Here is a 27,299-nt window from a genome sequence, read left to right on the forward strand (position 1 = left end):
CACCGGCAAATAAACAAGAGAGACACCGTGTTACACAAAAAGCGATAAGATAAAATCAAAAGAACCATCGGCAAAAAGTAACATAAAACTTCAGATCCAGAACATTTCTACGGGAACGTAGCTTAGTATCAGCATCTTACTCATGACAACAACAATAATGTAACTATTTCCTTGATAGTCTTTATGCTCGAACATGCTATGTAGAGCATGTAGCAATTAATTAAGAATATACTTTAACAAGGTTTAAGATTCATCAACAAGACAACTCTATATTAAGGAAGCGCCGATAGAAGACAGAAAGTAAATATCCCCGGGTAATAAAAATCAATGATTAGATTACCTTTTTTTTTATCTGTATCATTGGTTAAAGGCGATTGTTGTGATCTTGTCCCGCTGCAAAAATAAAGTTGATTACTTAAGCATGTGATCTGTAAAACATCGTTATCCATCAGTACAATCTTTATTAGAAAGTCCTTCGTAGAGTACAATCTGACATATCAATTATAATGGTAAAAAAAAAAAAGTAAAAAAAAAAAAAAAAATGACAACAGCTTCTAATAACACATTTCGAAATAAAAAAAATCATAGGATAAAACAAATATACATATTATTAGATATAGAGCTAAAGGGTGATAATTTAGAAAGTAAAGAAAATTACTTAGGCAAGGGAGTTATGAGGAAGGTTTATAGGATAGGCAAAAGCTGGTCTGGCAGGTTCATCAGAGGTACTTTGTCGACTTTGAATGGAATCCAGTGTAATAATAGGGTCCTTCTTTGAGGCGGCATGTCGTTTAGCAGGGTTGGGATCTTGAGGCTGTGGAACACCCAGCTCCTCTGCTTTTGTGATGGCTAAATTAACACGAAGAGCTAATCTATACTCAAAATCATATTTGCTAAACTTCAACGCAGATTCCCAGAAAGATCTACTACGGGTTTTGTTATCCATGCCCCAAGCTGTTACACCAGCTTCCCAGAAAGCAAATGGTACAATCCATTTATCAACCTCGATTTGTTCCTTGTGATCAATAATCCAATTCAAATGAATAATGGATTCTTTGAAGCGCCCCATCGCATTGAACAATGCTGATTTAATCAAGAGTAAAGCTCCACGCTGGTCAAAATATTTGGGGGGAGGGGTTTCGGGTAACAACTCTCGAGTACGAATACCAAATTCCGTCTTTTCGGCTTCCATAATTTGGACCATGGCTTGATCGACTCTTTCAAGTGATTCCTCCAATAATTCCGTACTCATGAAATCAAATCCACTAAACAAGCAAAGATATTCTAAAGCACAAAGGCACATTTCCATATCTTGATAACCGCAGTCTTGGAAAGCAGTAACTTTACGCAATACGTACTTTTCCATTAATGAGGTACTGTGTGTTTTCGATCCAACTAATTGAGGAACTTCAGCATAGGCCAAAATAGCTTCTGTACGACTTCCCATCATATCCAAACAAGCACCAGTCAAGTAGCGGAAAATGGCAGGGGACCAGTATTTTTCTTTATAGAGTTGATCAAACACCTTGGCAGCTTCTTCCCAGTTATGTTCCATCATGTGATTGAACCCAATCTCGTAACTACATGCATGCAAGACCTCAACCTCAGCCCATTCGTTCTTACTAATTTCAATTGCATAGGTAAAAGATTGGGTTGAAAGTGTCAAATTACGAGCAAGACGAGATGTACGACCAGCGAAATAGAGGAAGAAAGCTGAATTGGGATATGTTCTTTGGGCATCCAATAAAGTCTCAATAGCAGGTTGTGTGTATTCCATCGATAAAATTTGTGGACATAAAGATGTAAGCACGGTATAATAAGCCAAAAGCATAAGCGAAGCCATTGGGGATCGGATTCTTCTTTCTTCCAAACATAATTTTAATAAGGCAAAGCCAAGGTGCTTATCAGCCTTCCAACCAAATGCAGAAACAATACGAAGAATTTTTTGAGGGAGTGTAGACAAAACAAGATGAACAGCACCAATACTTTTGCAGAAAAAAAAAAAGATGAATATGCTAGTTATTTTGGTAAAAAAAAAGACAAATAGTGGTACTTACCCAAATTGGATGCCTGATATAGTGTCGCGGTCAATGAAATCATGATAAATTTGTCCCATACGCTTATATTCCTGCCATACCAAACTATAACTTGCATAAGCTAAATAAATAAAAAAGGACCGCCAAGAATGAGTAATCTGTATTCTTAAAACTCCATCATATAGTAACTTATATTACCTCTTCTCAAATTCATTCCACATTTGATATATCCCATTACATTTTCTTGCAACAATTGTAAAATAGCAATTTGGAGACAGCACTCCGCCTTGGCCACGTGAGCACGTAACACACCGTTAGGAATAAAGTTGATTCCATCTTTTTGGATTGATTTTAAAGTGGCTGGTTTGGGACTAGAAGGTAACCCGGCTGATTTACGTGTAAATTTGATGTAGTTATAATACGAGCTCATGGCTTGGTACACAGTGTCACCGACAGACTTTTTGGTAGCAACATCAATTTGCGCGTTGGCGATACTGTATGTTGTTGTGAGAACATCAATGGCATTCTTTACCATTACATCATCCGTGGTCTGTCATTTGTTGTAGCATTAGTATTTGGCAATAATAAAATAAAAATATGATCATGCATCACATACCATTACAGCTATAAAATAATAATAAAGTTAGCAAAGGAAGATTTATATATAAAGTTGTTGTTTGTGTCATAGTTACCTTTTAAAAAAGCCATGGAACCGAGCCCTAAGGCGTGTAATGGATCACTAATATCAAGTTAGTTTTGGCTTCTTCATCAGCATAATATGAGCATGATATGGTACATACGTTTCAGCTTGCTTTTCAAATAACTTTTTAGCCTTCATAAATCTATTGTTAAACAGGTGACGCACGGCACGAAGTACAGGTTCATCTGAAAAAAAAATTGGTAAGTGATTGAATCAAACAAGAATATATCTTGTATTTACCTGCTCTTTCTTGTTGACGAGGAGAGAGTAAATTTGCTTTGATCTCTTTAGTATCAATTTTATTCAAAGCAATAAGATTAGCACTGTAACTTTCAACATCCCCGACATCTTCGCTTTGTCGACCACCGAAATCAAAGGTCTGTCTTTGAGGAGCGACACCGGGGGTTGGTGGTAAAATATCATGAACGATTTCCTCGAATGTTTGGGGTTTAGCATTTACCTCATCAATAGCAGTAGCAGACTCCTCGATCTCCTTTTCCTCTTCCAAACTAACATTGGTTGATGCTGATGTGGCTACCGATGTAACTGATTTGGTATCATCTGTTACTGACTTGGTATCACTTTCAATATCATCACCACTGTGAAGTTCCTCTTCACATTCATGTGTCTCTTCCTTATGCTCGACAGCAGTATCTTTATCCTCTTGGTTTTGCTTTACAGTGCTTTGAAGAGCACTAATTACCAGACCCAATTCCTTTGAAACCTCCTCATTGTCACTTGAACTAGCTGATTCCCCATCATCTTGATCGTCAAATTTTTTCGTTTGTGTTGGTTCCTCTTCCGTTGTAATTTCAGCAGCGGCTTTTGAAACTTCTAAACCCTCAATGACAGTATCTTGTGTAGTAGTAATATCTGGAGTTACTTGAGTTGTAGGCTTTGTATCTGACATTGTTTTTTTCTTTCTGTTATGTTAAAAAAGAAAAAGAGAGAAAAAAGAAATTGTAAATAACTTTAAAAAGCATTCGTGGATATAGGATTGGTTCCAATAATTTTTTTATTGATATTGTGCGACAATATCACGAAGATTATAGCAACACCGACATAAAAATCTCATGTTTAACCCATGGTAGGCAATTTTCGGACAACTTTTGATTTGCACCCCCCCTCCCTCTTTTCCCATCATCCACACTAACAACCAAATCAAACATTTTCTTTCTTTTAAATAAAATTGAATTAAGCACATGTAGCCATCCTTCTTCTCTTTTTTTCATTGCTGGTCCCTAATATGTCATGGTGTTACAGCATACTTTACAATAACCATTCGATTTTATCAATCAAAAGGACTTTTAAAAATATATTATTAGCATGTCGTCTTTGCAAAATGAAGCAGTATTTACTAATGCTAGTGTACGTTTTATGTAGCGGTTGGGGTTTATAAGAACAGTTTCTCAAATTTAAATTGGAGTTATTTCAGAAAGGAATTTGAGCTGCTTAATTGCGACTCGTCAAGTACCTTGAAATGTAAAGTTAGTGATAAGGCACTTATCCTTAAAAACGTTGTGGCGATTAAGTTGCGCTAAGTTTGCCACAGAACGATTTAAATTATTCCCATCGGCTGGATAAGGTACCTCAGTAACCAAACCCTTCATCATCCCATCACTTTTATATTCCTGCCATATTGCTTCTCATTATACAACTTAAATTTATTACTATACTAGATGTGCTATGTTTTATAAACTAAAGGCATAAACGGCGACGAAATAAGCTTTTTCCCATCCACGTAGGCTGCAAGATTTATGCAATTGCAGGTGTACCACCTATGTGTAAGTACGTAAGTCAGCATGGATATGCTACATTAGGCTACATATGTTACAGAAAGAGCAAGTATGTTACTATTGATATTATCAGAAGGGTTCGTTGTATTACCAGAGATCGCGAATCTTCAATTAAAGCTTATATAAGTCTACTAGTGCACTAACATGCATACAACTTATGATTAAGCAATAAATAATCGGACCCTTTATTTGTACATACAATATAATACCATGTATTGTTCATCCGGGGATATTCTTAGGCTTTGTTTGATCTCGTTTTAAGCTGCTCTTAACGAGATACTAAGACAAACGAGCAAGAAGACTTTCAAGTCAATTGCCTCATCACCCAATTTTATTTACTGCCAAAACTTTATAATCAGGAGTTTTTTTTTTCAAGACGTCCGAGTATTCCGTTTTTTTAACAGAACTTCTTAGTTCAAATCAATAACAAAACACGAGGTAAACAATCAACTTATCTCTGTTTAAACCCGCTGTATATTTATAAATACATCTCTCGTGTGGCTAATAAATTAGCACTAACAAACAAAATACAACCCAAAAAAGTTTAAAAAAGACATTAATTTTTGTTTTAAAAAAGACAGAATAATTTTGCTATGGTAAACGCATATATATTTTATATAGGAGCTAAAACAAAAGTTTAAGCACGGGCAAGACGAGCATTACGGGCTAATTGACGAGCGTTGAGCTTGACAACCTTCTTGTCATCGGCACGGGGAACGACCTCATCCTTTTCGGTGAGGACAACCTCAATGTGAGAGGGAGAACACATGAAAGGGTTGATTCTACCGTGAGCACGGTAAGTACGACGACGATGCTTGGGGGCTTGGTTGACAACGATGCTGGAGATATAAAGTTCCTCAACGTTTAAACCCTTGGCCTAATAATAATAATAATAAAAAAAAACCTGATTTCAGCAAACAAAGTACGACAATACCAAGAAAGTTTACAATATTTTCTTACCTCGGCGTTGGATTCAGCGTTCTTCAAGAGGTCAGTGACGAACTTGACAGACTTAACGGGCCAGCGACCTTGAGTGGTACCGAACTCCTTGGCTTGGGCATGACGACCGACACCACCGTTGAACTTACGGAAAGGAATGATTTGCTTGTGCTCGGTAACGTTGTTAAGGTAAGTATAAGCCTTGCTTAACTTTAAACCCTTAACGGCAACAGCAACTTCGTGAGTGTTCTTGAACTATAAATTTATAACGTTTAGTCTCAGTGAATTTAGCTTTTGCGCTTCTTTGTCTTTTAACTTACGTGAACACGAAGATAAGAACCTCTGGACTTGGAAGCTAAAATACTTATTAGTTTCTCGACTCTACAAAAAAAAAAAAAAAAAAAAATTTAAATAAAAAAAAAAACTTACCCTTAGCAGGGTTGGCAGGAGTAGCAGCGTATCTGACCATAGTTGCTCAACAGACTATAATAAATAATAAGAAAAGAGAGGAGGATCATTAGTACTATGCTAAGGCTTTGTTTTGGAATGGAATGCACAAAAAAATAAAAGAACTCAATGACCAGACAATAAAAAAAAAAGGGCAACACACAATCGATTATATAAGTAAAAATCCATCCATTTTTAAATCTGCAACTGTTTCATCAATCCATCTATTTGTGTTGGTGGTATGGATTTGGTTCGTGAAATCATATAATCGATGTAATGTTCTCTTGTCTTCTGTCACTTTGTCTTTATTTTTTTTCATGCATCCTATCGGTATACATACTGTCGAATAAAAGGAAGGATTGGACTATTACATTGGTTGCTGTCCCGTATATCCTCACATCAAACTTGGAACACGGCGGTCGTTGAATTAGCCCGGCCCGGATTTTTGCCCCGATTGGTTTTTTTTTCTCGGCCATCAAATCACAACTTGTTCGAGCTGCTGCCTTGTTTCTATGTGAATGCGAATACAAATTGAACTAATCCTTCTTGTCTTATAATCATGAGGCGGATATATTTGTATTGCTCCCACCAACAGTGCTACTTAAATAACTCGTTTTGTAGGCTGCTAATGTTTGTGTTTGTTTTTAAAAGTAGGACAACTTTGCATGCAAAACCAATAAGAAGCATGCTCTATCCATCGCATAGTCCTCTCTGTCCCAAAACTTCCTCATATACGGAATGAGTGAAAGACTTTCATTTGGGATTTTTTTTATTAAAGGGGGTAGGGGGAGACCAGAAGCGAAATTGTAATAGCGGTATCAAAATTCAAAGGGATTGTTATAACAATGAATGAGGAGATTCCCCCATAACCATCACACTTACTGAAAGTTTTAAAACTGAAGTTTAGGGGCGGCAAGTAATAGCAAGCATAATATTGTTAAGTCTCTTATTGCTCACACTAAGTTAATTGCTTAAACTCCCACCAGGAACCTGGGATGTTTACTCGTTGTATGTGTCTTTTATTTCTCAATTCATGTCTATATCTACGCGATTTTTAAGCATCATGATGCTTGCTTTTGTTTTACATAAAATGACCTTGTTACCATTGTTATGAGTTGATAGATCCATGAAAAAACAATCCGCATGTGTAGTGTTACTTAAAGCATTGTGAGGGTGGTTTCTGTTTACGGGTCTCTTAGGGACAGCCAAATTTTCTTTTAGGGGACAGCCATTTTTCTTAGGGACAACCAGGGTGCGCGTAGTCGTAATGTTGGGATTATGACACTTTAACAGACACCAAGAGGTCAATATAGCTTAAATAGCTTGAACTAGATACAAATTTATTACAACCATCATAGTTTAAACCAGTATATGTGTGTTATAGCTTATTGTTAGCTGCTTGTTGAACTTCACCTTAATAGTTTTGCGTAAGATTAAGATCAAACAAGCTTAAAGGCGAAGGAGTGATGGTAGAATTGTCGAACCAAATACAGTCCCCTCCAAAAAGAAAGTTCCACCCTGTAACTCCGACCCTTTTTTAAAGGATAGGTTTCATAGATCTAATGCTCATCACTCTCACTTTTGTTTTCTCCTATAGTTGAGTAAATGGCTCAATTGACACCTGATCAAAAAGCTTACGCAGTTGCAAAATCAAATCAAAGCGCTCCCATCTCACAAATTGCTCGTGAATTAAATTTTTCAAGAACTGCTATCCGTCGCGCCATCCAACACTTTAAACAAACTGGTTCATATCAAAGACAAGCAACTTCTGGAAGGCCAAAAAAGTTCAGCAACAGGGACAAAAGGGCGTTACAACGCTATGTACTAAAAAATAAACCTAGTACTCTTAATGAAATCATGACCAACGTCGATGTCAATGCAAGCATCAACACATTCAGGAAAGAGCTTCAAAAGCTCAATTTGAACAGTCGTATAGCCCCAAAAAGCCATTTATTATCGAGAACCAAAGAAGAAGATGTCTAGAATTTGCAAATCAGCATCAAAACCGGAGTTTGGAAGACTGAAGGAAGGTTATATTTACAGAGTAAATCAAGCTTTCAAACCAGCAGTTGTTCTAGTGTTGTTCGGGTACGCCGCAGGCCCAATGAAGTCATGATTCCGTCATGTTTGGCACCAACGTTTCAGAGTGGACGATCCTCCTTATCTGTCTGGGGTGGTATTGGATATAATCGTCGCACTAATTTGGTTTTACTTAAGAAGGGTGAAAGATCTAGTGCTCAATTCGTAAATCAATTATATGAACCTGTTTTGAAGGACTTTTATAATGGCACTAGTTCAGCAATTCTCATGGAAGATAATACACCGGTCCACACTTCAAAAGTTCGAAAATGGAAGAAGGATATGTGTATTATTTGTTTAGACTGGCCGCCACAATCTCCTGATTTGAATCCAATAGAGAAAGTTTGGATGATGACATTACAGATGCACGTAGTAAATGAATGTAGAAAGATAGAAGTTGAAAAATTAACAAACTTGTCGATTCCATGCCTAAACGCATAAACGATGTAATAAAAAACAAAGAGTACTCAATTCACTATTGAGTAAACCTACGTTTGTCTAAAATACTTTTTTTTTAATAAAATTTATATCCTAATGTTCAGTACTGTCTTTTATATTACGTAGTGTTATTTGAAAGAGGTTTGCTTAAGAAGATGGAACATACATCTAGGATACATGTCGGAGTTATAGGGTGGAACTTTCTTTTTGGAGGGGACTGTACAAATCATTCAATATAAATTTTTTCGTACTTGTTACATTGTTTTGGATTGTATATTCTTGTTCCCAGGTCTACAGAACATCCAGATCACAGATCTTACGTTACGACTACGTGCACTTTGACTGTCCCTAAGAAAAGCGCTAAATTAATTGGTACGTGATATTACTTTCTTTTATGACCGTATCTGTATACGTTTCAACTAAAGCAAAATTTGTATTACAAAAAGCAACAGATGCTTCGGTATAACTACTAGCTCAAGACGATGCAAATCACTAGGAAACTTTTTGAAATGTTTCTATAGTCACGGGTTTCAACACCCAAGGAAAACTTTGACGTCATCCTTTTTTTTTTTTTTTTTTTTTATTTATTCGAGTACGTAAGGCGATGATCGATAGGAGCAGTTTCTGCACAAACAGGGAGGGAGTCCCACCTAACGTATCTGAATTAGGAACTGATAGTATGTCTGAAGCATGTCAAAAATGGAAACACAAATATCAAAGACTGTTTATCAACAGGAGGGAGTTATAACGTCTCCAAACGATTCATACACTAATCAGTTCAAAACAGTCGGTTCAGTCGAACTTTGTCCTTGTCTGAGATTTAAAAAGTATTGCTCCAAGCCTGATCGCCCGAGAGAGGGGGAGAAAGGAAAGAGTGGGGACCGAAATTGTGTTAAGACCTAGAATTTCGGCTGTGAAGACTAGTACCTCCTCTTTAATCATATCTTTTAGGTAAGATGATTAAACTAGAAAAAGCGTCGACAAGTTATATTTTTCGAATTACAGTAAAGAATGAATGGATGATTTATAAAAAAAAAAAAAAAAATGGATGGATGGATGTATCAATGGATTTGATCCTTTGGAAAAAAAAAAAAGAAATTGAAAATGTGTTCAACTCTTGTAATTTTGTAAATCATTATTGAAACAATTTTCTAATCGATCCGATCCATGTCACCATTATTCTTTCTTGATTCAAAATAACTTCGACGTTTTTTTTTTTTCAATTATTTTGTACCCTATACTAATCTATGCATTCCATTCTTTTTTTTCTATTTTTTTATTGTCATTGAATAGTCATGGGTGGTAAGTTTCTTTAAACTTTGGGGGAAATACAAGACAGTTTATATTAATTCTTTTTCTTAAATAAAAAGCCTACAAGTATCTCGAGGAACTTGCCAGAAAGAAGCAATCCGATGTCTCCCGTTTCTTGCTCCGTGTCCGTTGTTGGGAATTCAGACAATTGAGTGTCATTCATCGTGCTTCTCGCCCTTCTCGTCCCGATAAGGCCCGTCGTTTAGGTTACAAGGCCAAGCAAGGTTTTGTCATCTACCGTATCCGTGTCCGTCGTGGTGGTCGTAAGAGACCTGTTCACAAGGGTGCTACCTTCGGTAAGCCTGTCAACGAGGGTGTTAACCAACTCAAGTACCAACGTTCTCTCCGTTCCACCGCTGAGGAACGTATCGGTCGTAAGTGTGCTAACCTCCGTGTTTTGAACTCTTACTGGGTCAACCAAGATGCTACCTACAAGTACTTCGAGGTTATCCTCGTCGATCCCTCTCACAAGGCTATCCGTCGTGATGCTCACATCAACTGGATTGCTAACCCCGTCCACAAGCGTCGTGAAGCCCGTGGTCTTACTGCCATCGGTCGTAAGTCTCGTGGTCACGGTAAGGGTCATCGTTTCAACAACACCAAGGGTTCTGGTCGTCGTGCCACCTGGAAGCGTCGCAACACCCTCTCTCTCCGTCGTTACCGTTAAATATCTTGATCTTTTTAGCTTACTTGCTGAAAAGTGGAATACAACAAAAAAAGTTTTACCACCCTCTTTCTTTCTTTGTTGGACACCTGGTATTATATAACTCCAATAAAAATACAACAACAATCCCAAAAAAAAAAAAAAAAAGCTCTGTATACATGTTTGGTATCTTTTTTCTGTTAAATGTTTAAAGTATTTTATAGATTCTAGTGAAAAATAGGTTATTAATATACATGGTAAAAAGGAATTATAAATAAGAGTGAGGGGTGTTTTGTGTGTGTGTGCGTGTGTTGATCACGGTTTTGCCGAAAATTTTACTCTCTTGCATCAGGCTTGCTATAGCCATGATGATGAGGATCATTTTCAGCAGCAAATGCATAATCCGCATGTCTCGTATCCGCTTCATTTGCAGGATACGTCTTGCCGGAATCATAACCTTGTTCGTTATAATATCCTCCGTTATGATTTGCATCGGGATAACCACCATAATAGCCGCCGTTATTTGCAGGCGCTTGGTACGGAGCATTATGAAGATCTGGGTAAGGAGCATGAGGGTCTTGATAGACAGCATGTGGGTCTTGATATGGAGCATCTTGATAGGGAGCATCCTGGTATGCAAGGTTAGGGTTGTAATAGTCTCCATCTCCCTGTGAATAATTGCCGCCAATAGGTGTAGTGGAAGCATAATAGTAATTGTCATCATGCGTTGGTTGACGTGTCGTGACAAAGTCATCATCATAAGGTGTTACGTTACCACCTTGTGCAGGTGGTACAAAAGCACGGGCTCCTGTCGCTCCAGCAACAGCAGCTCCAGCTGCCACCGCTCCTCCACCACCACCACCACCATAAGCTTGAGGTCCATCAGCAGCAAATTGATACATATCATTATCCCCACTCTTTCGTTGTTCCTTCTTACGATTGGATCTTCTACACAAGAAGAATAACAAGGCAGCTAAATAATTTTTTTTTTTTTTTAAAAAAAAAAAAAAAGTTAGACACATGGCTGTACATAAGATTTTTTTTTTTTTTACCAATTAATGCTGCACCCACAACACCTCCGACAACGCCACCAGCAATTGCACCTTTATTAATCGTACTACCACCAGCTTCATTATCTGCTCCATTTGCTACAAAAAAAGATGAGGAAACAGTATCAGTATACATATACACGATCCCAGTAATTTATATGGAACCAAACCTGCGAGTGTAGATGATGGTATTGTCGAGGAATGAGATCCTGTTGGAGAAACTAGAGCTGAGCTTGATACATCACTTGTTAAAGGAACTACGGGAGCAATCACACTACTACTACTGACTGGTAATGCTGAACTACTTATAGGAAGACTACTACTCGATAAAGGTGTCGTACTACTGATAGCAATGCTACTACTAGCCGTAGTGGTAGTTGAAGCAATGATGGGGGGTGTAGTCACTGGAGCAACGGTCGTGGTCGTAGTGGGTTTCTTTGTAGTGGTGGTGACAACGGGCGGTGGTGGTACTACGCTACTGGAAACTTGGGTCGTGGGTTCCACAACACTCGTTTGTTTTTTAGTCGTCGTTGTTGTTGGTACCGCGACAGCTGTGGTTGTGGTTTGCGGCACGGTGGTGGTAGGCTTTGCAGTGGTAGTCGCAGGCTCTACTGGTTGCGGTTTGGTCGTAATTTCAGGCAGGTCACTGGTGGTGACGGCAGGCTCTTTTGTTGTGACCACCGTAGGTTTTTCAGTCGTCGTTGTAGCAACAACCGAAGGCTTCTTTGTGGTGGTGACGGGTGGATCTGTGGTAACTACAGGTTCCTCGGTAGTGGTGACAAGAGGTTCAATGGTGGTGACGGGTGGTTTTTCGGTGGTGGTAGCTTTGGAACCGGTGGTGGTGGTGGTGGTGACGGGTTCTTTCGAGGTATCACTGACAGTGGTTGTATTACTGGGATCCTCCTCTGTGGTGACGGCAGCGGAAACGACTTTTGTTGATGATGGATCTACAGTGGTAATGTCTCTTTTGACTGTCGTTTTGGTATTCTCAGGAACGGACGTTTTCGTCGTGATTTCGGATACTGAATCGATGGTGGTAGGAGTGTCTTTTGTAGTCAAGGTTTTTTTCTAAATTGAAAAAAAATTAGATAGTATTAGAATATAATCATTTATTTTTTTCAAGTTCCGGGGGGTAGGGGGGTAGGGACGGAAAACTTAAGTTACCTGATCATTGGTAGTTGTTGTTTCCGCGGCCGCATTAGTGGTGGTGGTGACAGTACTGTCATTTTTATCCGTCGCAGTAATATCATCATCGGGATTTGCACTAGGGGATGTCTCAGCCTTTTTAACCAAGTTCATATAAACAGGAGCATTGACCATAGGTTCACGTCTATTGATCATAAACTTGCTCAAAAAGGTTGGGTTAGTTGATTTCTTCACAATGTCAGTTATCAAGGCTCTCTTGTTAAAGTTTTTTAAAGTTTTGTCGCTTGTGCTACGATGAATTCTGTAACGATTTGCTTCAATTTTGTTTATATTTTCCATTTTCTTTTTTTTTTTAAAAAAAAAAGAGAGAGGGGAAGGAAGAAAAAAGAAGATGAATTATAGGAAAGCAAGAAAAACTTTTTTTTTTTTTAAAAAGAAAGAAAGATAGCTGGAAAAGCATTTTAGTACTAAAGCGGAGCTATTAAAATATAAGGAGCCCTGGCCAATTAACAAAAGATACTTCTTTGGCCCAGGAACAGGGTGCACTATTGTTATTTTTTTCTTTTTTCGGATAGGCCACACAAAATTACTTGTTTTCCACACCCATCTTTCTTCTTAATCTCCAAGGAAAAACGCGTCGAGAAGCAAATCAAAAAAAAAAAAAAAAAGAACGGGGTGACAGTCACCCGGGTCACTATGCCACAGATATAATAGAGCGGGTAAAAAATCAGTCTCGGGTGTAACAAAAGTATCATGACCGAGAAACAGACACACACACTTTTTTTTCATGTTTTGGCCTAGATTCAGTAGTAGGATCTTCTTTTTTCACCATGAATGCTAGATAAAGAATTACAGCTATCGGGCTGCCTAAAATGTTTTTGGTTCATCTCATTATTTAGAAACGCTTAATTATGTGCATCCCCCCCCCCCTTATATATATATATATATAGCTGCTTGAAAGTAAACTATAGGCTACAATGCAATAATAATGGACAACTGTGCTTATAGTGCCAATTTCTGCGCAAGTTTAAATTGTATCGCGTGTACTTTTTTCAAATCGCGTAGATTTGATTGGCTCATTGGGTGTGTATGGGCCCTACCTATTTCACACTATTTCACTCATTAAGTAGAAAATACGAGTTCAATTTGGCATAATTTTAAAACCTTATAAGGTTAGCCGTTATTAGAAGACACTTTTTTTTTTTTATACTTTTTTTGACGATCCTTAAACAATGTAATGTCGTACAAGGATATTCTATCCATCATAAAATGCTTTCTAATCCGAATAAGCCGGGTCTTTTCTTTTCCCCATTACGGCTTATAAATAATTTACAAGGAACCAGTTAAAAAAAAGGGTAGATGCCCTCTAAAGTCTATCGGGCTTTTAGATTTATACAATCATTTTTTTTTATTCTCGTTATATTAAATCTATTTACGCACATGAATAAGCCTTTTTCTGTCCAATCATGACTTTGACAGCTACAAAGGAAAAATATATATATATATAAAAAAAAAAGAATGACCGTAGCATTTTTCATAACCAATCCTTCCGTTATAGAAGGTTAAATGATATGGAAGTCAATCACCCTGTTTCAAACCATTATTGGCAGAATACCTACATAACATACACCCATTTTGATTTTGCGGGGAGTGAGGTTGTAGCACGATGTCATAATATATGATTACATGTGATTTACGTCTATAGTTGGGTGAAATAGTGCCGTCATAAACTCGACATGTTCAATAGTCATACATACAGATAGTCAACTAACAACTATAGCTGCACAGGTAAGAAGTGTGCCCAGAACGTTTCCTCAGAGTAAAACTCGTTTTAAATCCTACTCGTGGAAATAAAAACACGCTTTTAAATCCGTATTGAATGTTTTTCTGAATATATATATATATATTTTTTGGCGACTTTCAACATTATTGTCTTCTAGGGAAAGAACTTTATTAGCTAGACTTGGGCATTCTCTTTACAAAGATGTTAATAATGATTGAAAAAAAAAAAATAAGAGTGTGACTCATCTGCTTTTACATGCGTAAATTTTAATAACCAGATGGTTTCTGACTCATGTTGTCCAAATTCAATCAATCATTCTATTACTGGCATAAATGTTTTTTAATAGACATTGGCATTGCTTTTTTATATATATATTTGGAAGCGTTAGAAACCCGCTTATCCAAATGCCACGTTAAAATGTATTAATTACTATTTATCAGACATTATTGGTCGATTCTTCCACTGGGGAATAAGTAAGAGAGAGAGAGAGAAAGATTTTATATAGATGCACGTGTGGATATGAGTAACCAAGCATGTAAAACCGGCACCTTTCGTGCGAAGCGTCAAGTTATTTTTGGTTTTTGTGTGGTTTTAGATCTTTAAAACTGTCATTGCGCCAAGGTGAATCATTGAATGTAACACCAACCATTATTTCCTAATGCGATCAAGATCAATGTTATTGTCTTTTTTTTTTAATCATGACATGACGGGGAAGGGGGGGGGGGTAAAAGTGACGATGAAATTCTGTAATATAAATTAGAGCGTTAAAAACTGATATTTACAATGCAAAAAATAAAGAGAGATACATGTTATTCATAGATACTGTTTCTTGTTCCCCCCCCCCCATGATACGATTTTAAAGAATAAATGATTGGCTAGAACATGTTAAACAAACGGGGATGTACAAGGTGGTATGCAGTGAGTAACCAGGTTTAATCTACAACGGAGGAGGAGGAGTTAGTGTAGTTTAACCTGAGACCTCTCTTCTATGTAAATTAGGGAGGTAATATAAATTCCAGTTATTTTTTCTTTCTCAGGTACTATTGGTCTGCGTCATAATAATAAAAAGTTTACGAAATTTTTCTTTCTTGTTCTTTCCACAAAAACTACTAGGTTTTTTTTGTTAGTGCTGTAGATCTTAGGGGGATTTTTTTTTTGTATCCCATCAAATCACTCCCTATACACTCATGATGACATGTGTATATGAAATACATATACAAAAGAAAAAAGACATGTCACTATTACTCTCTGTGGACAGACTGAAATAAAAAAAGTGTAAAAAATTAGAGTTTTTTACGCACACTCATGTACAGTAGTTATATGCATGATAAATGCACTGACCTTTTGCATCTGATACCAAATAGCAATTGTTATGCATCATGCTAAAAGATAAAAAAGAGTGGTCTTTTTTTTTTTTGCAGGGAGAGAAATTTTGCTTCTCTCTCTCTCTCCCCCCCCCCCCCAACACACCCCTTCTTTTCCCCCCTCGTGCATTTTTAACTTTTTTTTCTGGAGGAGGTAGTGATGGGAATTTTATTTTTACTGGATTATTCGTAAATAGGAAAAAAGCAGGTATTTTTATATATATATAATAAATGGGATTATCGTATGAATATGGGATAAATAAAAGTCATGTCACATCATTCAGCATTATTTTATATTTAGAATACGTTTAATATATATTTTATACTTATGTGCATATAATTTCATCCTAAATTATTATGTGCAGAATCGCGATAATAATATCAACAAAACCGCCCACTTACCCATGATCCATTTCTTATCTAATACCTTCTATACATCATTTGTACACCTTTTGCAAAGGCATTCAGTCAATAAGAAATTAAAATCAGCGGATTTTTTATGTGTGTATAGTTTATTATCTAGCCCAGAGTGAGTTATGCTTAGTAAAAAGGGTGTGATATAAATCCATAAAGGCACTCTGCAAAAACACTGTGGACAGTCTACATTAAAACTTCTTGCTTGTTTTTTCAGCAAAAAAAGACAAGTGTACACATAATTGCTCTCGGTAAAGAAATCATCAGCGGTAGTAATATCCCCCCGTGATGTAATTAATAAGGCAATACCCTTGTTTATGTGCTTGTATATTACGTAAACGAGAACACAGTTTTATTTATATTGTTTTGATTAAAATGATTTAGACTTGTATGACGACTCTTCTATAATGTCCTTAGAAGCAATTTGAGTACGTGTGTGTGCGTGGGGAATCTCCGTGTATATGTATAATAGAAAAAATTCCAACTTCTCCATCAACTTCAACCAACATTAGCAGCCAAGTCATAGTTGAAAACATAAATGCAATATGTATATTCTTTTGTCATACATATACAGAAGATAACATGGAAAAGCTTTTGAAAAGAATGGAAAGTTTCGAAGATGTCAACGTTTGCTACGACAGAAAAATTCATTGCAACCTCTGCTACTTTTTTAGTATCAAGAGAATTGATTCTGAACCTTTAATAAGAGATACAAGTCAATGATAATTTCATTTGTCTATTTTATTATCCATAATGTTTGAGCCTTTACTTATTATAGAAACACTTGCAAAAACCTCCCAAGCAAGTCAGAACTTGTTAATTGTGTCTATCTTCAGATTTTGTGGAAAACAGAAATCAATTATCCTATGAAGTTTAGACGAATATGGGCATGTCAATCGATGTGTAGACAGACCATCACGTGATTCTAAAAATATACGTTTACTGGAAGCCACTGTATTTCATTTTCGCGACTTTTTTTTAGACCCGGAGTGTGGAGAAGTTTTTTAAAAAAGCAAAAAAATAAAATAAATTTGGCTATTCCATATAAGGAATTCTACCTTTCCATATTTTTCTTCTACTGCGAGATACGTAATTTTTTTTTTGTGTGGTAGATTGAAGAACGTCATGTGGGAATGTGTGCAAGCCCAGACAGTTGATGGGCTGTGATCAACATTTATTTATATTAAGTCTATCTGTGTGTGTATATTTGATAAATTGCATCAGCGCCCCGATTTCAAAGGATTTGCCCGACACTTGATGAATCATCGGTAAAAATCATTGAAAACCTCGATCCCCTTCACCATCTTTCATGGCCGATCGGAAAAGCAAAAAAAAAAAAAAACACACACACACAAGAGAGCACAGCAGGAAGGGACATAAATAACATTTTTTTTTTTTGTGTGTGCTAATGTGTGTTAATCAGCTACCTGGAAAAGGTAAGCAGCAGCTAGGAAGAGACACTATGCCCCCCCCCCCCTGTCACTTTAAAAGAAAATTAAAAAGAAAGAATTACAAAAGATGAAGAGAGAAAGATTGATTGTTTACACTTTATATACTTTTTATAAAAATGCGAAATGTACAGTGAACTAGCAATCGATCGAAGACTAAAAAAAGAGAACAATTGTCTGAGCCCACTCCTTTATTGCCTTTTTTGACCAACAAACAGTGAGAATTGACTCCCCCATAGTTTTAAAGCTAGAAAAAAGAGTGTCATTCATGTTGATAGATGATTTACCTTGTAAATTCTTATAAATCTCATATGATGTGATTGGAAGGGGTTAAAAAGAGAGAGATCTTACCATGAATTTTTACCCTAGTTTGTATTGTAATTCTTTTATTATTCTGTTTGGGATTATTCTATTATTCTTTTAAGTTACTAAAATGAGCCATGCTGCTACACATTGTGTAACAGTGTGATGTTTAAATGAAGAAATTTTTTTTTAGTGTTTTCTTGATGGCCACGTAAGAACAATCAATGAATTATAAAATTAAAAAAAAAAAAAGGTCAATGCCAAATCAGAATAAACTTGAAGTGTTTTTTTCAGTGCAAATGTGATCTTAAATGTGATGTACGAGTAATAATAAAAACAGTAAATAAAGATAATTTATTCGTACACGTGAATTACTGGATTGAGCGATCTTATTCCACTCACAATATTTGGTCAATTTAGGATCTGACTGATCCCCCAACAAACACACACACACACACACACACACCTACACCCCCCAAACGCCTCCCCCTTAGAGTCTTTTTTTTTGTTTCCCTTGTATTCTCCACATATACATTTCATTCTGATATTTTACCCCAAGTACAATGCACGTCGCTGTAACAGATCAAATGACACAATTTAATGCAACTTTCTGGTAGATTGCTTCTTTTTCATGAATAAAAGATATTCATGACAATAATAAATATAAAAATAAAATAAAAAGGAAATGGGGGGAGATGGGTGGGGGATGGGGGGAGAAGTGTTGGTTACGAAAGGGGGAGAAAGAAAAAAAAAAAAAAAAAAGAAGATATGCAGATCGAACAATTACATATAAAATTACGATGAGCAAAATAGTTGATTGTATACGAAAAAGGGAAATTAAGGTTCTTTAGATCGTATGAAGCTAAAAGGCAAATTGGCCGTTGTATCATTTTCCTTTTCAGACACTTTTCTACGAGATTATCCAATATATTTAGTGTATTTTTTTTTTTTTTTTACAGGTGCGTTCCTATTCATCTTAAAAAACGTAATGGTTAACCGATCGATGCCTTATTAAAGACCTTTTTTTTTTTCCCAAACGGATATATGATTTTGCAACCACCAAAAAAAAAAAAAAATACATACAAATATCAATGAAACTCCGACTCCCTTAAGGAAAATGGCCCATCAACTCTTTTTTTCCAAATTCTTATATAAATCATTCCCTTTTTCTCCACTTTTTCTTTTTTTATCATTTTATTTTTTTTCACAAGTAAAACTTTTTTTTTTCTTCTTATCTTTTAAGCACTCTCAAAATAATCCTCCACAGCCAAAATCACACAAATTTCCCTGTCCTCCTCATGTCAACGGAACGGAAAAGCAAATCAACTTCAACATCACCTACCATGAATGACAGTCAAAGTACACTGAATATTAGACAACGAGTGTTTCCTCCTACAGCATCTTCTTCCACAAACTATCCACTCGGTATCTCATTCCTATCCACTTCAAATACATTAAACGAAAGGTAAACATCAGATGACATGCATCCTTTTTTTTTTCTTTATCTAATCCATTCTTCTAAACTGATATATAGTGAAGACATGGCGTATATTGAGAAACGAACGGCGCATAATGCACTCGAAAGGCAAAGAAGAGAGGGCTTGAATTCAAAGTTTCAAGAACTCGCTCATGTCTTGCCTGCTCTACAACAAATACGTCGACCCAGCAAAAGCATGATTGTAGCCAAATCACTTGAATTCGGTAACCATTGACACATACACACACATATATATATATCATGCATTCTAACTCTTTTTTTTATTTATTTATAGTATCCAATGCTGTCGAGAGACAGACTGACTTTGAAGATCAGTTGGATGCCTTGCGAGTAGAGAACGCTCAACTCCTAAGACAGGCACAGAATTCCACCAAACGTATCAAGAAGCAAGTCGAGACAGATTCAACTAAAACTCAAAAGCAACCTAACCAAACTGTAGTCAAATCATCTGCAACAACAACAACAACAACAAGCGGCGCCATTATTAAATCAAGAAGACTCCCTAGTAGATTGAAACCCCAATTACGCCAATCATCCTTGCCTGTCTCGCTGTTGCCTCCAAAAATAGCTACCGAAGAACCCGCTGCCACTGCCGCCGCCGCTGCCGCTTCTGCCGCCACCACTACCATGACTACCGCATCCGAAGTTGTATCTGAGATCAAACCTCAGCAACAGCAGCATCAGCATCAGCATCAGCATCAGCAGCAAATAAAGAAGAGACAAAGAGATGACGAATCGGTCCATAGCAACACTAGTAGCAGTAGCAGTAATCATCTTCTTTCTCCCAACACAACAAAAGAGATGGAGACACACATGAAGAAAAGAAAGCGAAACTACACAACGAATAGTAACCATCAGCAACCTCATCATCATCATTATCAGCAGCAGCAGCAGCAGCAGCAGCAGCAACATGCACCTTCTAATAACCATAATGAAGAGATACATCGACAGCAGCCCATGCACCGTCATAGGTACGGTAGTCATCAGCCAACCACGAATGGCTTAGATAGCATTATTACACCTGTCCAGTCTCGACAGAATAGTATTACTCCTCTTTCGGACCAATTACCGCTGCCTTTTGATAATGACAATAATGAAACCTTAATTGTTCCTACTCAGTTTGATATCACGACATCACCCTTTGGCACGGAGCAGTACTATAATACCTATGATCACTTTGAACATGTTAGTTCAATTCCTGCTTTACGTACACCAGTGGGTAGAAGTAGTAGTAGCCATACGAATAATGAAGTCACTGTTCTAAGCCAACAACAACCACCACCACCACCCTATGAGCCAACCTCGCTTGATATTTTAAATTCCATCATGCAGGAACATCATCAAGACTTGAACACCACTGGTGAGTTCTTTTTATTGTCACATGTAGATGCATTTACTTATATTTTTTTTTTAAATTTTAGGTGCAAATTATTATTGGCATCAGTAAAAACAAAAAACTCTTTTTTTTTTCTATTTCTCCATTCTCTTTTTCTCCTTTCTTTCACCCGCCCATTTCTGATACCCTTTTAGGCCCAACCCTCCTACAACAAAAGATATACCTTTTTTTTTTTTTTTTTTTTTTTTTTTTATTTACTATTATGCCAAAAAAAAAAAAAAAAAAATCTACATAGTTGGTGTGACTTTGGCTTCAACAATTATTTTCTATAGGATAAAGGGCGTGCCCTGTTAAAGTCAAAGAAAACTATAATGTAAATAGCACAAGAACCCTAACCCCCCCTTTTTTATTTTTCTTCTACCCTTTGTAAGCCCCCCCATTATGTCTCTCTTTCTTCTTTTTTTCTTCTTTTATCAAAATCGCAATTTTTTTTGTGTGACTAATAAATTTTTTGGCTCTCTCCAAAAACCTTTTTTTTTCCCCTTTGTTCTCTCGCACGTCATAAAAAGGGGGGGGGGGTTGAAAATCCATGTGAATAAATATAGTAATTTTTTGTCTTACTATGTGGAATGCAAAGCACGTTTTTGCTCGTGCTTTCACCTTTTATGGTAACCTATGAGATCACACAAACATAGACCTATATAAACGTCATGGACTAAAATGGTGTTTCTTTTTTTTTTTCGCGCGCCTATTGTGCGTGTTTCTATTATTTTTTTTTCGTGTACGTGTGAAATGAATGCCACACTTTTAGTTTACTTATTCTGTCACACATGACTATGAATCAATGAAATCTTGATACAGAACTCATATAAATTTCCTTTATCATGAACTTGGACTAAAAGTAATTGCTTATCTAATTTGTACACTCTGTGAATCATAAATGAGTAAAATTGCTGAGCAAAAAAAAAATAGTATTTGATCGATCATGTAGCATGAATAGAATCAGGGTCTACTTTTACAACAGTCATGGTACACACACACACACACACATTACATCCCCTCTGCCCCTTCTTTTCACAAAAAAATAAATAAAATAAAAGTACCTACAAATACACTGTGATGTCTCCATTTACTTGAATACACACACACATACGTCTTGGCTAAATATTCTCCTAAAATGACAGTATGACTCCGACGATCGACACCAACACGAGGATTCAAAAAGGCTATTACATTTGTCTCTTATATTACGCATTTTGTTCAAATGGGGACTTTTTTTTTTTTAAAGTTGTGGAACTGCAAAAAAGGGTTTGTGTGAGAGGTAAAATTTGCGCGGGGATATTTCCCTTTTTATTTTTCTTATTTTCCCTCCCTGTCAAAATGTTACGCTTAGCTAATAGAGTCGTTACGCCAAGTCCCCAACAAAAGAGAGGTTTATATGAATCGCACGGTAGCTAATAATAATAATAATAAAAAAAAAGACACTCCCCCCGTGTTAAACAATAAAAATATTATTACACATAGCATTCTCAAGTCAATTGTTTTCAATCTACATTCATTGGCCTTATTGTGAAAGTAAATGTACCTATTGTAATTTCAACAAGTATGTCAATCCGAAAGAGCCTCCCCATGATAGACTCGTACAAGCCATGACCACAGAACTCGAGTATTTTCTGAATAATCCTCGATATAATTTCAAAAACAGACGTTTACATTCTGTCTATTTTGGTGGTGGTACTCCCAGTAAGTACCCCTCTTCTTTTTTTACAGTGTATACATACGAATTGTTGATTTTCTGTTTTTTTAAGGTTTGGCAAAGCCATCTGGTATCGCATCCATATTAAAGACAATCGATAAGCATGTTGGTTTAAACAAGCATGTTGAAGTGAGCATGGAGGTGAGTTCTTTTTCTTTCTTTCTGTAGATACTTCTTTCTAAAATTAAATCCCATTTTACACTTTTTTTTTATAGGCTAATCCTACCGTAAATTATTTCATATGCATATAACCCTCACCAAACTCATGATATCCATAGTCGATAGAATTGCACAAGTTACAAGGATTTAAAGAAGCCGGCGTCAATCGACTGTCACTAGGTATCCAGTCTTTTAATAACAAGGATCTGAAAGTATTAGGTCGTGATCATTCGGGTATGGACGCATTAAAGGCTTTATCCATGGCCAAAGAGATCTTTCACAAGGAAAGAGTCACGTTTGATTTAATTTATGCTCGTCCTGGGCAAAACTTACAAGGTATTCTTTATCCCCGCCCCCATATCATATCATTTGTATAACTCAGTTGCTTCCTTTTCTTTTTTAAAATGGTTAGATTGGAGAAATGAACTAAAGGTATATAGAGTGTACACATTGATATATATATATATATATGTGTGTACTTTGATATTGATGTGATATAGGCTGCTTTAGATATTGCAGGCGATCATATGTCCATGTATCAACTCACTTTGGAAAGAAGCACGCCGTAATACTTGTATACTATGTATGTAAAAAGAAAGGCTAATAAGTTTTTTTTTTTTTTTTTTTTTTTTTTTTTTTTTTTTTAAGGTTGCATAAACAGTCTTTAAAAGGACTGATACCTTCTATGCCAGACAGCGATTTAGCTGCTGATATGTATGAAGAAACCGTAAGAATAGCAAAAGAATTTGGATATGCACATTATGAAGTTTCTAGTTATGCCAAACATCAAGCTGCTATCAGTCGTCATAACTTTTCTTATTGGCAAGGCATGGATTATTTAGGTACGGCCTCTTTTTGTTTTGTTTCATTGTTTCCCCCTTTTTAATTTGTTATAAGGTTAGGTATTGGACCTGGAGCACATGGTCGTTTGACGGATTTTGTAGATCATCAACGCGTTAGAACATTTGGGGTAAAATAGAGAGAGCAAGGTCGTATTTTTTGTTTTTATTCATTTGCCCTGTTAGGAATTTCATCCAGAGAAATATATGGCACTTTGTGAAGCGGAAGGTGAAGGGTAAAGAAATTAGAGCAACAAAAATGGACAGATTGTGTATGCTTAAATTCTTTCATAGTATACGCAAGATGACACCATTATCAGTACAAGATATGGCAGAGGTAAAACATACAGATAGGAATTATCGAGTAAGCTTATCTGACAAAAATGGATTAGGAATTAATTGTGTTTGGCATGCGTACACGTATGGGTATTCCCAGATCAAGGTTTTCAGCCATGACACAAGGAAAGCAATTAGACGAGGTAAATAATTTTTTTTTTGTATGACATCTTGCATCACAAAATGATTGACTTGCTAAAAAAAAAAACAGTATCTGGATAAGGAAGCACTTGAGATGTTTATACAGTCGGGATTTATAGTGGATGAAGGAGAAATCACGGATGAGAACAGTAAAGAGATGAAACTCTACGTGCCACAGGAACTTGAATTCGAATGGGCTAAAGGTGGTATTCGTCCTACGGAGGCAGGACTTGAAAGGATGGATTATATTCTACCTAGATTATTAAAATCCAAATCAAATATTTAAAAAAAAACGTCATTTTTTATTATAGGGGGTTTCATTAACTATTTCTCATTCTCATGATTTTTTCTCATAAATTTAATCAATAACATTGCTTCAATTTTTGAGAAATATAATTTTTCTGAGCAAGATTTTTCTTTCTCAGGATGAGAAAATATTTCTTGAGAAAATGAAAATAATTAATGAAACCCCCTTATTATTTTGATGTGAGTATCAAAAAAAAAAAAAAAATTAGGAGGCTAAAATTTCAAGAGAGTGAGGGACGGGTATATTCCAACTTTTAAGCAGTGTCAGTAAATGGGACAACACTTGTCGGAAATGAAGCGTGATCTTTTGGGCCAAAGTCAACTAGTAAAAATAAATTAATATTAGCCCCCCTTTGCATCCGCTTTATGTATCTTTCTTTACCTTTGGTGTCATTCTATCAATATACAAGTTTCGGAATCTTTTAATTCCATGAACACTTTCTGAAAATCGATTAAATGTATTAAAGAGTGCTACAATCTCGCCTCTTTCAAACAAATCTGGGTTGGTGATAGGGCTAAAAAGAAGAACCTGAATCAGTATATCTATTTTTTTTTTTTTTTTTTTTTTTTTATTTCTAGTCATTCTGGACTTACTTTAATGATTTATCCTCGTACGAAAACAAGACCTTCAATGCAGTTCCCAAACCAACGGTCTGAACTTTACCCCAGAGTCTACATTTTTCACAACCCACACAATCCATAATTTTAGATACATTACGGAAATGGTCTTTGAATTCCTTCTTGAGAACCTAATACAATGGATAGGTTAATTTTTAAAACTCTATCCTTTTCTTTCTAGTCGTTTTTACCTGTGCTTCAGGACCATTGAACATTAGCTTTTCATCAAAAGTGGATGGACATGAATCCGTGCTCTTAATTAAATCCTGAACCATGAATCTCGTCTTTTGATCCTCTGCATTACTTCCAGTGCGGAAATCATATTGATCAAGATAAGGTCCGAGTTTTTGAACGGCTCTTAAAAGGAGCGCATAGGTGAAATATACATTTTGAAGACGTTCAGGATGAGATCCAATGCGATTGACAAAGCAATCCAAATTAGGGCCCTACAAAAAGATAATTTTTTTTATCAGCTACACGACCTTAGATATGAACAAGAATCTTACCCAAACACCTGTTTCTCTATCAAACCATTCATTACAGATATGGATGGAAATGGACGAATGAAGACCAGAGATCAAACGATAATAAACACGTTTTTCCAAACACACTTCATCATTACTTTCCATACCACCATCAGACTCTTCCGCCAAATCACTCAAGAATCGTTGCAATTCAGCTTTTTTATCAGGTACGTGGGCAAAAGGGGCTGCTTTTTGTTTGCTCTCTCCCAAATTCATAATATTGTTACATGTCTCACATCCTTCTGTCATTTGGTGTACAATATCAAAACAGTTTTCTTCATAGATGGCTTTCCAGACTCGTCCGGATGATGGGCCTGCATATCCAGTAAATCGCTCGGGATTATCCATTAAATCAATATAGACAACACCTGATGTATATATAGTTAGTAACACTCTTTTTATTTGTAATGCGTTTGTACATACTATCAGAGTCCAATTGATCATCTACAAGACAGAAATCTTGATCCTTGTACGAGCATTGTTTGAATGGTTGGAAAAGCTTTACAATAAAAAAAAAATGCGTTAGATCAGGCGATAGATTCAGGGGAAAATAAATCCAACTTACGGATCCTTTTGGTGATAATTGAATAGCACTTAATGCATCCTTTCTCCAATCCGCTGGTAAAAGTTGCTATAGTAGAGTTTTAATTTCGGTGTTCTTAATTACAAATATAACGACAAACCTCGTCAGTCGTGGCGACAGAGCAATCACGGTTTGTACATAGTGCATCTTCGTTCCAAAAAGGGCAATCTTTCCATAAATCTGCCTTTTTTTTTGAAAAAAAGAGGGGGGTTATTCACTCTGCATTTTTTTTAAAAAAAGGGGGGTAATCACTTACTCTGTAATAACGAAAGAACTTGGTTTGAACTAATTCTTGAACTTTGTCGAAAACGTCATTTTGAATCGTTTCAATACTTTGGTAATCACAACAAGTGTCTCTAATCTGTCCAGAAGGCTATTTTTTTTATCAATTACAAAAGTATGAATAAAAGCGTCATTAAAAGAAAGAGAGAGTGCTATCTTACATTGCAGTAATCTTTGGCATTGTCAGAAGTTAATATATTTTGTACAAAATTGACAGGTGCTGGTTCTTGTAAAGGAAATTGAGGCCCCTTCACATCATGTTGAAGACTAGGTAAAATTGCCAGTGAGATAACACTGAGTGAGTATAACAGTAATTTCGTTGAATGCATTTGAATAACACGAAAGAAATATGAAAAAAAAAAAAACGTGCCACTCTTTGTATTTGTAATGCGAGCGGGGTGCATTTTTTTTTTTTTTTTACTTTTGCGCTACGTGGAATCACCTTTTAGGGTCCTTTCATTGATTGGATATCGAATCAGTGGCCAATTGATTTTATTAAAGTATCGCCTGATGTCATTTTCTTTTTAAATCTGTTGGCATGGACGCATTTTTTTTAAAAAGTTAGGATACTGATCATGACAGATAAAAGAATCGCTTACAGTCTTTTGACTTCGCTTGTTATTTGGTTCTTTTTGTATAAGGACTTTTTGAAAAACTAAAGGATAAATGTTTGTGATGAATTGTATACATTGATAATACAAACAGCTGTGATATTTGGGTGTTGTTTTGGTTTCTGCATCCCATTACATCGGTTAATTCTTTTTAGTCTTGAGCCCATAACGTATCCCACAAATTTCATCAACAAGCATAGTCTATTTTTACATGACAAATTGGAAAAGATGATCCATTTCCGTAGCCCCCCCCCTTTTTTTTTATTATTAAGACTACGTGGTATGACTATATTAGACAACGTATTTTGTTTTCATTCGTCTAATTTGCTTTCTGTGATTAAACTTCGTATGTTGTTTTTAGTTATAATATATTCGATAGTAATGTATTAAGTTCAACCTCGTCTCTGTCTTTCT

General features: G+C 36.2%; 7 protein-coding genes across 7 annotated transcripts; 3 read left to right on the forward strand and 4 right to left on the reverse strand.

The window, feature by feature from the left end:
- Nucleotides 1-586: 586 nt before the first annotated feature.
- On the reverse strand, nt 587-3,707 carry EV154DRAFT_551637 (uncharacterized protein). The gene is made up of 7 exons (XM_051604995.1): nt 2,977-3,707; nt 2,837-2,921; nt 2,729-2,775; nt 2,653-2,660; nt 2,235-2,586; nt 2,058-2,157; nt 587-1,985 (listed from the first exon to the last, which is right to left on the reverse strand). Exons 1-7 carry the CDS (start codon nt 3,644-3,646, stop codon nt 659-661), a joined length of 2,589 nt encoding a protein of 862 aa, XP_051457706.1. The 5' UTR covers nt 3,647-3,707; the 3' UTR covers nt 587-658.
- A 1,232-nt stretch (nt 3,708-4,939) lies between these two features.
- Nucleotides 4,940-6,259, reverse strand: EV154DRAFT_225942 (50S ribosomal protein L22). The gene is made up of 4 exons (XM_051594472.1): nt 5,901-6,259; nt 5,792-5,826; nt 5,493-5,726; nt 4,940-5,409 (listed from the first exon to the last, which is right to left on the reverse strand). The coding sequence occupies exons 1-4, from the start codon at nt 5,938-5,940 to the stop codon at nt 5,170-5,172; spliced, it is 549 nt and encodes a 182-aa protein (XP_051457707.1). The 5' UTR covers nt 5,941-6,259; the 3' UTR covers nt 4,940-5,169.
- Nucleotides 6,260-9,730: 3,471 nt separating this feature from the next.
- Nucleotides 9,731-10,557, forward strand: EV154DRAFT_543743 (60S ribosomal protein L15; the record flags this gene model as incomplete). Its single annotated transcript, XM_051604566.1, has 2 exons — nt 9,731-9,737; nt 9,806-10,557. 2 exons carry the CDS (start codon nt 9,731-9,733, stop codon nt 10,411-10,413), a joined length of 615 nt encoding a protein of 204 aa, XP_051457708.1. The 3' UTR covers nt 10,414-10,557.
- Nucleotides 10,558-11,243: 686 nt separating this feature from the next.
- Nucleotides 11,244-13,028, reverse strand: EV154DRAFT_226001 (uncharacterized protein). Its single transcript, XM_051594473.1, has 3 exons — nt 12,603-13,028; nt 11,609-12,506; nt 11,244-11,537 (listed from the first exon to the last, which is right to left on the reverse strand). Exons 1-3 carry the CDS (start codon nt 12,921-12,923, stop codon nt 11,338-11,340), a joined length of 1,419 nt encoding a protein of 472 aa, XP_051457709.1. The 5' UTR covers nt 12,924-13,028; the 3' UTR covers nt 11,244-11,337.
- Nucleotides 13,029-19,058: 6,030 nt separating this feature from the next.
- On the forward strand, nt 19,059-21,048 carry EV154DRAFT_226016 (uncharacterized protein). The gene is made up of 3 exons (XM_051594474.1): nt 19,059-19,361; nt 19,431-19,597; nt 19,669-21,048. The coding sequence occupies exons 1-3, from the start codon at nt 19,195-19,197 to the stop codon at nt 20,922-20,924; spliced, it is 1,590 nt and encodes a 529-aa protein (XP_051457710.1). The 5' UTR covers nt 19,059-19,194; the 3' UTR covers nt 20,925-21,048.
- A 1,030-nt stretch (nt 21,049-22,078) lies between these two features.
- EV154DRAFT_508556 (coproporphyrinogen III oxidase) lies at nt 22,079-24,274 on the forward strand. The gene is made up of 13 exons (XM_051601528.1): nt 22,079-22,180; nt 22,255-22,473; nt 22,539-22,627; nt 22,702-22,713; nt 22,765-22,981; nt 23,058-23,077; nt 23,146-23,210; nt 23,294-23,487; nt 23,548-23,615; nt 23,671-23,720; nt 23,779-23,821; nt 23,877-23,963; nt 24,032-24,274. Exons 1-13 carry the CDS (start codon nt 22,111-22,113, stop codon nt 24,245-24,247), a joined length of 1,350 nt encoding a protein of 449 aa, XP_051457711.1. The 5' UTR covers nt 22,079-22,110; the 3' UTR covers nt 24,248-24,274.
- Nucleotides 24,275-24,456: 182 nt separating this feature from the next.
- EV154DRAFT_508561 (endoplasmic reticulum Oxidoreductin 1-domain-containing protein) lies at nt 24,457-26,716 on the reverse strand. Its single transcript, XM_051601529.1, has 10 exons — nt 26,436-26,716; nt 26,249-26,365; nt 26,093-26,176; nt 25,975-26,040; nt 25,833-25,908; nt 25,392-25,777; nt 25,077-25,331; nt 24,862-25,016; nt 24,650-24,782; nt 24,457-24,589 (listed from the first exon to the last, which is right to left on the reverse strand). Exons 1-10 carry the CDS (start codon nt 26,601-26,603, stop codon nt 24,473-24,475), a joined length of 1,557 nt encoding a protein of 518 aa, XP_051457712.1. The 5' UTR covers nt 26,604-26,716; the 3' UTR covers nt 24,457-24,472.
- Between the last annotated feature and the right edge of the window lie 583 nt (nt 26,717-27,299).

Source organism: Mucor mucedo, assembly GCF_025094135.1.
Source record: "Mucor mucedo strain NRRL 3635 chromosome Unknown EV154scaffold_44, whole genome shotgun sequence".
Taxonomy (NCBI): domain Eukaryota; kingdom Fungi; phylum Mucoromycota; class Mucoromycetes; order Mucorales; family Mucoraceae; genus Mucor; species Mucor mucedo.